This window comes from Cynoglossus semilaevis, chromosome 1 (assembly GCF_000523025.1).
Source record: "Cynoglossus semilaevis isolate Cse_v1.0 chromosome 1, Cse_v1.0, whole genome shotgun sequence".
Classification (NCBI taxonomy): domain Eukaryota; kingdom Metazoa; phylum Chordata; class Actinopteri; order Pleuronectiformes; family Cynoglossidae; genus Cynoglossus; species Cynoglossus semilaevis.
The window spans coordinates 24,137,079-24,147,280 of record NC_024307.1 but is presented as its reverse complement, the minus strand read 5'-3'; the positions used below and the strand labels follow the sequence as shown (position 1 = coordinate 24,147,280).

Genomic DNA, 10,202 nt, shown 5'->3' with positions numbered 1-10,202 from the left:
AAAGCGTCCACACACACACAGTGTTGGGGTTGATAATCTTAGGAAAGATGGATTAAGTGTGGGATTAGTGATCAAAAGCTAGAACTGGGGGTAAAAGGTTGGAGGTAACACTAACCTCCAGGTGGCATGATTGAAAATGGAATCACATCTGTGGGGTAGATGAGTGAAACATGGGCCCTGTGTGTGTGTGTGTGTGTGTGCCTGATTTTTTATGGGGCGTACACTGCGGTGAACTCCGTCTCGTTGGACCTGAACCGTAGCTGATTGGATTTCACGCTCGGGGAGCCTACCTCTGACCTTCTCCCAACATCTGCAGCCCCTGATTTGACTTCAAGCACATTTCAGCCTCACGTTACTCCACACACCTGAGTCCATCTGCTTCCTGCAGTGTCCTGCGCACAGTTATTAAAAACACTAACTTATGTTAAGTGACAGATCAAGTGCCGGCTGGTCACGTTTTACTCGCGTCCAATTTATTTTTATTGTAAATCATAAAGACTTAAATGTACAACGTGGGAAATCCTCTCTCCGCGGCTGTTTCCATGTCATACAACAGCTGAGCCTTGAAGCTGACATGGGTGAGAACGTCATAGTCACAGACGTAAATGTAATATTCCAAGACATTTAAAACTCCTTCTAAAGATGGAAACAAGGCTGAAGGCTGGTTTATTTACTCAAGGAACTGGAGGATTCTAGAGGAATTGAAAGGAAATGACATCCTTCTGTCATGATCACCTTTATTCCACATGTCATCTCTGATGTGGGAGAGCAGGCAGCCGCTGATGAAGGTCAGGGACTGACGCCACCCAGACCCTGACCATCCATTCTAACATGCAGCTCTGAATGTTATCTAGTTACAACGCCCAGGTTCAGAGCCTCAGAGCTCTTCCATTACAATCACGACTCCTCAGTATGACACAGTGTGACCACCATCCAATCACACTGTTTATATTCTTAAATCCAAACTTTGTCCACAGACATCCAACAAACGTAGTCACACACACTCTTTGACTTAATCAACCAGAGGAACAAAGCTGAGGGGGAGTTGATGAAGCCATCAGTTGAATTTGACAACAAGTACCTCCATCTGTGTTAAGTACTACAGTATACTGTATATGGCAGTACATGGTGGCAAACGTTGAGAGTACACAGCAAAGCATCACACCAAAGACATGTCAGACACAAATTGCTACTTCTGGTTTGAAGTCACTAAAACAGAATGACGTAGAAACTTGAAAATTCAGGTGGAAAATCTGCCCAAACCAAGAACACACACCAAACCAGCCCACCTTGTGTTTAGGTGTCACCAGTTTAGATTCTTTTACATCAGTATAATGAATATTGATAAGTTCCACATCTACCAATCTTTGTACAATAAAAATAAACGGCATATGTCAGGGGTATTAAACTTATTTTCACTGGGGGGTGAGAGGGCACGTCAACAGTACACGTCCCCTTGAAGGGCCTCTTGTATCTGGAAGACTGTAGATGATGTGTTTACACTACAACATATTAATAAAATGTACTGCTATTAATTATGATGTATTCAAGTTACAAATAGTCTACATTGCTGTTTTTTTTTAATAGTATAAGGCATTTAAACGCTTAAACGTTCCTGCGGGCCACACAATGACTTGGCAGGCCACATTTGGCCCACGGGCCTCGAGTTTGACACAAGGCATACGCGGGTTACATAACAAGAGACAAATGTCTTTACAATTTCACAAATTTGGAGACAGTTTTTTGGGGTTTTTATTATTATTATTTTAAACAGGAAAAAAATGAATCCCATAAATGAGATGTTCAGTCCCAGAGCAGCTCACTTCCTGAACGTACTGTTGACCACCGCAATCACAGTTTTCACTCATATTATTCTCCCTCAGGTCTGATGTTGCACAGCACCACAAGCACAGTCTTGGGCAGCAGGCAGAGCAGAACGATCAAGAAGATGACGGACCAAACAGAGGCGGAGCTCATCATGTAGGCAAACACGTAGTACAACCGCTGTGGCCTTGGGAAAGGCCACGTGATTCCTCCCCAGACCAGACTGAAACCAACATAGAACGTCAAGGATCCCCAGATGACAAAGTGGTTGATCCAGGTCCAGAACCGTATGTCCAGAGCATGGGTTAATGTGACGGTGAACACAAGGACAGTGAAGATGATTGTTCCAAACGACCAGTTTCCAAAGTCCTGTCCGTTGTCCTGCAATGCAGGGTTACTGAACAGAAAATAAACACTGAAGAAGAAGAGCAGACTATGAAAGATGCCGCGAAACGTCCAGTAGAGGAAGGGTCCCCAACGTAACATGGCATTCTTGGAGATCATTTTATAGAGGCTGGGGTTGTCCATCAAAGCCCTGATGGGAATATGTTGCTCCATGAGACTGTAGGCCAGGATGGGAGTGGAGGTGAAGCAGATGTTGTACATAGTCAGGTAGGCCGTGTCAAACAGGGGCTGCTGGGAATAGCCGCAGAAGAACTGGTACAAAAACTGTGGCAAGAAGAAGCAAAGGTTCTTGTAAAAGAAATACTGCACCAGGTACGCAATACGAACATAGTACAGATGTCCATGAGCCAACAAAAGTTTCTTGAGGTGCTTGAGTTTGGGAATGGCGTAGTCACTGTTCCTCACTGCCTGGCGACCCTCTTTGCCTTTAATGCCAATACCAACGTGAGCTTCCAAAATCATGCTGACATCGTTGGCACCATCTCCAATGGAGAGAGTGATGGGACTGCCTTCGGTGTCTTTCACCAATTTAACGATCTGGGCCTTTTGCAAGGGAGCCATGCGGCAGCAGAGCACGACTGTGCAGCCTCGGCAGATTTGAAGGAACAGGTTCTTGTATTTAACATATCTGGATTCAGTGGAGACATTGAGCATTACCGACAAAGCCGTTCCGTCTATAATTAAACCATAGTCATGGGTCCGAGACGACCTGTTCTTGGTGCCAGTTGGTAGATTTTCCACAATGTTCCCATAGTTATTCAAAAGACTGTGCAGCTCCTTCTCACGCCTTCTCCCTCCAGCCTTCAGAGTGCGCACCGTTAGCTCCAAAATCTGTGTATGTTTTTTAAACAACCTGCAAGCATAGCAGGTGGACTTGGCCGTCTCCATCATATCCCCGGTCAAGACCCAAACCTTGATGCCAGCTGCCTGCAGCGCCTCCATGGTCTCTGCTGCCTTCTCCTGGACACGGTCTTCAACAGCAGTGGCTCCTAGGAGGCTCATCCCAGACTCCACCTGACTGTAAACAGCCATCAGCTTCTCTTCTCGGTCCTCAAGTGCAAGTCGGGCATTTCTCAGCCCTTCGTCTGCCTCTAGGTACTCCTTTGCAGTGAGACGTTTGTAGGCCACGCATAATGTCCGGTAGCCTTCAGTTGCATAACGCTCCACATGCAAGCGTGTCCCTGAAAGTCCCTCTGGACTGACGCATGGAAAAATGGCGGAATCTGCCCCTTTACAGAAAAGCAGAGTTCCAGCCTGCTTGGATCTGACGATGACGCTCATACGCCTCCTCACGGGGTCAAAGGTCAACACGTGCAGGAGCTCGTATGTTTCAACTTCATTGCATCTATTGAGAATTCTTATGGTTCTGTTTTTGACACCCATGAAGGTGAAGCCATATTTCATGGCCCCCTTGACCAGAGCCACCTCATCAGGCGAAGAAGCTATGAAGCGTGACTGCAATCTCTGTTTCAGCGATACACTGGAGGCCCGGTCCTGTTCTGTGTGCTCCTTAACCTGAACTGTGTGGCACAAACACAGGGCACGCAGAAAGAGTTCTTCTCGTTCAATGCTGGCTCTCTGGTGACTTCTCATAGACACGTCCAGAGACAAGGTAAGATCCTGGCAGTTGTATCGGTATCCGTCGATGCAGCACTCTATAAACTCCATGTTGTTCTGTGTGAGTGTCCCCGTCTTGTCTGCAAAGACATACTCTACCTGCCCCAGCTCCTCGTTGAGGTCTGAGGTGTTCACCAGAGCCCCCTCTTTAATCTCAGGGTCAAAAAAGTCCTTGTCCCATGTGATAAAAAAGGATCCCAAAAATTTTTGCATCTCAATCGTCACGTACATGGACACAGGGATGATGAAGTTGAAGAGCACAATGAAAGACAGGAAGTCGTTGAACATTTTTAGGAGCAGATTCATGTCCTTGTCCTTCTGCGTGTTCTCATTGTACCAAAGCCCACCTTGGTCCAGCCCGCTCTGTTTCGTGTACTTCAGAGTGGTGCACACGATGGACTTGCTTACTAAGATGCACAAGTAAACAAAAAGGTAGGTGTTGATGGACTTCTCCACTGCTGAGTGTTTTTGGGACTTGGACAAATAGTTGAGGGCCATCTTGGTCTCCATGCCAGTGTAAACTGCAGCACCATAGATGGTCTGAGTGTTCTTCAGGATTGCCCCTTTCAAGAGCAGGTTTTCTGGACCCAGAGACCTCACTGTAGGTTGGTTGTTCTTGGTGTAGATATGCATACGGCCAACAAATTTGTAAAGATCAGGCTGCGGCCGTTCACACTCGATGCTGGCGCTGAGAGATTTGAGAGCGGGGTCTACGTCCGGAACGGCGTAGTGGATTTTATGACTAGACTCTCCGTCCAGACTGGCAGTGGTGACAAAACAAGTGTCATCGTCTCGACTTGACTGCAACAATATCAAATCACAGGGAAAGGACTCGTCTTCTTTCACCTCCACAATATCACCCACTCGGATCTGCTCGCTCTCCTTCCCTACCCTCCGACCTCCCTCCAGAACAGTCACTGGGTACTTGTTCACCTCCCTGTCAGCCTTGTGCCGCAGCCAGTCCTCATAGCCCTGCTTGATTGCCGTTACTGTGACCACAAAAAACAGAGGTAGCCCACTGGTGACAGGACTGGTGGGCGTGTCCACAATCACCTGCACCAGGAAGATGACTAAGAAATAGAAATTGGCAACTCGTCTGAATTGTTCAAACATGTTTTTCGGTAGAAAGTTCCAATATGTGTACTTGGACGACACAATTCTGTTGTCACTGTACTTGGGATGGACGAGAATCTCATTGTTGGGCGGTGGTTGTTGACCAACATAGATTGTGTGATGTTCTGCCGTCCCATCACGACCAAGCAGACGCTTGAGGCCTCTCCGCAGCATCTTTTGTTTTTCCCCTCTGAAATCCCCACACTGGTGTAGTTGTAAAGCAACAAATGCCTCCTTCACTGTGACTTTACGTGTACCCTTAGCTGATCTGCTAGCTCTTTGCTAGCTGCTGGACTGCCACAGCAACCGTCGGTGAAATCCATTCTACTTTGTGGTGTTAAAAGGCCAGAGGCAAGAACAACGTCACATCACGAGCCTCCTTTTCTGCATCTTTTATGGTAATAACCCATTCCCATTGCAGATCAGAAGAGTTCATTGGTCGGTGCCGCTGCCTTGAAGTTGACCTCTTTAGTGAGGTGTCCTGTTTTGGTTGGAACAGATCAAAGTGTTGCTCTGATTTTCCTTTCATCTAGCATAAAAGGAAACCATTTTAAAAAGTCTTTTTCTCACGTTTTTTCCTACATTAGTTGGCATCCTGTCGTTGCTTGTGGCCGTCATACTGAATGACCAGGAGGTCGGACAGAGTGGCTGCAATGTAAAAAGGAAAGGGAGTGAATACAAATAAAATACTGTCAACAAATACTAGTACGTGAAGTGCAATAAAACAGCAGCTGGTTTCTATCAATAGTCCTCTGATTAGAAAAGCCTACATTTGTTTAGTCACTGCACCAGTCAATGCCAAAGTTCATGCCCCTTTCATGTACGTGGTCCCAACACAACTCATTCAACAACATGTAACGCCACCATACCACCACACAAAACAACGCAACGACGACTTTTTTCTTTGGGTATTGTGAATGTGAAATATATGCATTTAACCATATGAACACAGGTATACGTATGTACACAGTACGTCCCATATATAGTACATGCATTGTTCATACATGTATAAATGAACACATTCATACACCTAGTTAAACTGTATTTACACCTTTATACCAGTATACATGTAATACTCAATATAGTCAGGCTATTTAAGTTTTGCTTTTGACACTCAAGTAATACGAGTATTTCTGGAAAACATTTTTGACTTAAAACTTTGAAAGAATGTGCAATTTGACCAAAGGAATTTACCCTGCGTTATTTTCTGCTGCATAACATAAACCCAGAAGAACTTCAGCATAAAGAGCTTTTCTGCCTGTATGATGGGGGGGGGGGTCGCAGGTATTTTATTCTTTGTTTGAGTAACAAAACTGAGTACAAACAAACCAGCTTAGCGTCAATAAATACATTTATCATCCAACACTCTTTTAAACACACTGGTGATCTTCTCTGGTTGTCATTAGGGACACTGATGGTGGTCTCACACATGGGTGGTCTAGGAGTCTTCTGCCTCTGTGTCATGTGGCACTAAGATCTGAGGGTCAGGGAGGTTATGACACTGTAGGTACCACAAAATCACCTGCACCTGAAACACACATGGATACAAAGTAGACAAAAGAGGAAAAAATAGAAATATGTTACTGTAATGTTTTATTATTCTGAAATGAGGGAACTGCATTGGTGGTATTTTAAATAATTTAATCACAACATGCCTATTTACATAGCAAGGTTTGAAATAATCCTATTTTGGTCCACTTAGAGACACTCCCTTATACCTTATTTTGAGCCTTTTAGGTTTCTTTTTAACTACTAACCTCTGCATTTAACTACTGCATTTGGATTTTCCACTTTTTTTCCTGGTTTCATTATTGTTACCTGAGAAAAGACTAATCTATACCTTTAAAGCTAACTTCTTAATCAACGTGTGGCCCTTTTTAAGCAGTTGCTGGGTTTTTTACATATTTTAACTGAATTTTCTTTCTCTTGGTTAAATTTTGGTTTACACCAGGGTCAGCCTGGAGATTAGAAGCTAATCAGGAACAAGTCCTCTGAATGCACACATTAAAGTAACAGTACATTATATTCCATTTATTTTTATTTTTTTTAAATCTCTAAAGCTGCATTTGTTTTACATTTTTCTTTGCACTTTTGATTCATCCAACACACCTGCACCACAACCTCCTGGGAGATGTTCGATCCGAAGTCATGACCCAGGTCAGCCACAGGGGGGCGTAAAAGGCTAGGACCAAACACTGTGGCCAAGTTGAGCAGTGACATCTTGTTGATGTCTTGTCTCTCAGAGACTCTGGAGAAATGAGGTTTAGGGGACACACCAGACACTGAGTGTTAGACTACAGACTCTGAGACACAACAAAATAAAATGTTATGAAAAATATTGGTGACTTTTCTGTGTGTGTAGGATAATTTATGCAATTTATGAATCTTTTATGGTGGGTGTTTCAGACCGTTGGAGGTGATGGATGAGGTAGAGGAAGGTGTGTCTGTTGGTGTCAGGAAAGGACTCCAGCAGAGACATCATGGACACGTGTTGGGTGTCTATGTCCTGAATTTCTACCAGAAAAGGAAAAAAAAAAAAAAAAAAAATCAAGATGAACGCTTGTTTTTTCTCATTTCACACATTTAAATGAAGGTGTTGATCCTGAAGTAGAACACCAGACTTCACTTCTAAAGCACTTCCTCATACAGTTAGACTGCCCACCATCCCTGGATTCACACACACACATTAGAATACTGAAAATAACACAAGGTTGAATATGAAATGTAAAAACATACACACACGTGTGTAATCAGCAGCTTTTCTTAACAATTAACACATTTAACATCCCATGGATCTATAAACTGTAAAAAAAAAAAAAAGCATATTTTTTCCATATGCATCATATGCTACAAGCTAAAATAATAAATATATATTATTAAACAAAATAACGATTTAAATAGTTATGTCACTTCCCAGTGTGACTGCGGTGGGTGCGTCCATCTTACCCAGGGTCCTGGCCAGACGGTGGAACAGCTCAGAGGGGATCAACGGCTCAGGCAGTTCTCTGAAGTACAGTTTGAGGACACCAGAGACAACATTCACTTCTGCAGTCCTCAGCCTGGTCACAGCTTCACGTAGATCTGAGTGGGACACATTTTCTTTTTTTTTACCTCAAATCCTCAATAAAAACCAACAAAGGCAACTTTGTTTCACTTATTCAGCCAATGTTGAATTCTGCTCAATGAGCCCTGTCTTAGGACTTGTTATTGTACATTTGAGTCAGCAGAGATTTAAATCCTAACATGTATGGGGCTGCTTTTCTTTTCTTACTTTGTTTTCTGATAAAATGATCTCACAGTCACTAAACAATTCTGAAGTTCTTTTTCAAAGAAAATTGAAAAAGTATGTGGTCCATAATAATGTTCTTGTTGACAACAGTTTTTGGATAATGTTTCACATCACCGTGTGAATTCGACACCAAATACAACATCATGTTTGTTCTTACTGCTGTTGAACGCAGCCTTGAGCGTGTTGATCTCACTGGACGTCCCTGAAATCCTGTAGATTCCCACCTCCTCCATGCCTCGCCTCTCCACCTCCTCTACGCAGCGCTGCACCACGTGAGGTACCAGAACCCCTTCAAATCTGCAGGGAAATAAAACGTTCAATTTACCAGGTGAGTTCAACCTATCCACATCCTGCTTTGTTCCTCAGGTCTCACAAAACGTACTGGGCTAGAGTTTCAATGGGGACACAGAAGATGGGCTGGGGAGGGGCTGCTGAAAGCGGAGGTTCCAGCGGATGAGGTGCGTACTTGATGGACAGCGTCACTTCCACTGGACCAAGCTGCAGAGTCTGTCTCCTCCATCGCTTACTCTGGGATATAGATTCAAGCTGTTCATGCAAAATCATTAGAAAACCAAAGAAGGTTAAAAGAATGGCCAGAAATTATACACATGAAAAACACATTTTTCAGTTACATAACTAATGGTTTTATTTTATTATCTTTCTCACATTTAATAAGCAGCATTTTTTTCAAAGTCAGAATGTTTGGACACAAACTAAAATATGTGGAACAGTTTAAAAATAAACTCAGACAAAGAGCAGAACAAGTGTTTGAAAAAGTCTGAAAACCTATAGTGAAAACAGCAGCACTAGTAGTAGTGAACCACCAGGGGGCGGCTTTTGCTGTCTGAAAACTGTACAGTAAATGGAAGTCAATCATTCAAACCTCCTGGATTATTAATCGAACATACACAAAACAATTACATTAAAGTTATTTAATTGAAACTTGGAGTGAACTGAAGGATTTACATCACACAGAAAAGACAAAAAGAAAATATATTATATTAAATTTGATAAATTAATAACATGAAATAATAGGTACAAAAATAGAACATACAAGTTAAACAGGAAACCTAAAGCATACCAAACACTTATATAGTACACTTTTGAATATTATTCAAAACATTTACATTTTTTTCTTATTTTCAATTTTGTTGATTTGCACCCAGAATATCTTGGTCTGAATATTAAATGATTCAAGCTTGTTCATTTCAGACATTTACCCTTTATTATTCAATCGAACCAATAACTAATGGTTTATATATATATATATATATATATATATATATATATACACACACACACACACACCATTTACAAAGAGCCAAGAAAAGTTTGTACCTTTAACGTAGTTTTTCCCAGCACGGTGTCATCCTGTCCGTCAGACTGACTCACACACAGCAGCCTCAGGTTCTGAGCTCCGTCCACCTGGAACGTCAGCTCCTGTTGGAAAAAAACTGTTCATTTAAAAAAATAAAACAAAAGGCTGACATTGGACACTTCAATGTTCCACTTTACATGTGGTCGACTCTACTGCACTGATCAGGTTTAAAGCACGACCACAATGAAGACTTTTAATCTTAAGCCGAGGACAGATGCTGTCTAGACGTGAGGACATCAGTCCCAGACAAAGAAGACCAGACTGGACACGAGAGGAAAGTCAGACCTGGTCCCAGTGTGGGCTGAGACTCTGGACTGAAGAGTGAGTCTTCGCCTGTTTGTTGTAAAAATCCCATCCATCCACTTCTACGCACACATACACACCTGGAGAAAGAGCCACAAAATTAATGGACCTTATTTTAAAATCAACAGAAGGAACATGAGTACTTTTATGTGTTATTCTATTGAAAACGGTGAAGAAAAATGTAATCAATAAAAACATACAGGCCGGCTGCTGTAGACCACAGGCAGAGTGAACGGCCACACTCAGAGTCCCACGTAACCATAAAGACTCATT

The 10,202-nt window shown here is 42.8% G+C and overlaps 1 protein-coding gene and 1 pseudogene across 1 annotated transcript in view; both read right to left on the bottom strand.

Moving 5' to 3' along the window:
* Nucleotides 1–1,605: 1,605 nt before the first annotated feature.
* Nucleotides 1,606–5,740, bottom strand: LOC103386879 (phospholipid-transporting ATPase IG pseudogene; annotated as a pseudogene).
* A 253-nt stretch (nt 5,741–5,993) lies between these two features.
* LOC103386870 (active breakpoint cluster region-related protein) overlaps nt 5,994–10,202 on the bottom strand; it is a 10,564-nt gene continuing 6,355 nt past the window's right edge. The window contains exons 14-22 of the mRNA XM_008321304.3: nt 10,130–10,202; nt 9,912–10,009; nt 9,587–9,688; nt 8,631–8,794; nt 8,406–8,545; nt 7,906–8,040; nt 7,368–7,473; nt 7,069–7,207; nt 5,994–6,487 (exon numbers count right to left, since the gene is read on the bottom strand). The exon at nt 10,130–10,202 is cut by the window's right edge and continues 1 nt beyond it. Of these exons, the coding sequence (XP_008319526.2) occupies nt 6,398–6,487; nt 7,069–7,207; nt 7,368–7,473; nt 7,906–8,040; nt 8,406–8,545; nt 8,631–8,794; nt 9,587–9,688; nt 9,912–10,009; nt 10,130–10,202 (1,047 nt within the window). The 3' untranslated portion in view covers nt 5,994–6,397. The remainder of the gene's footprint in view (nt 6,488–7,068; nt 7,208–7,367; nt 7,474–7,905; nt 8,041–8,405; nt 8,546–8,630; nt 8,795–9,586; nt 9,689–9,911; nt 10,010–10,129) is intronic.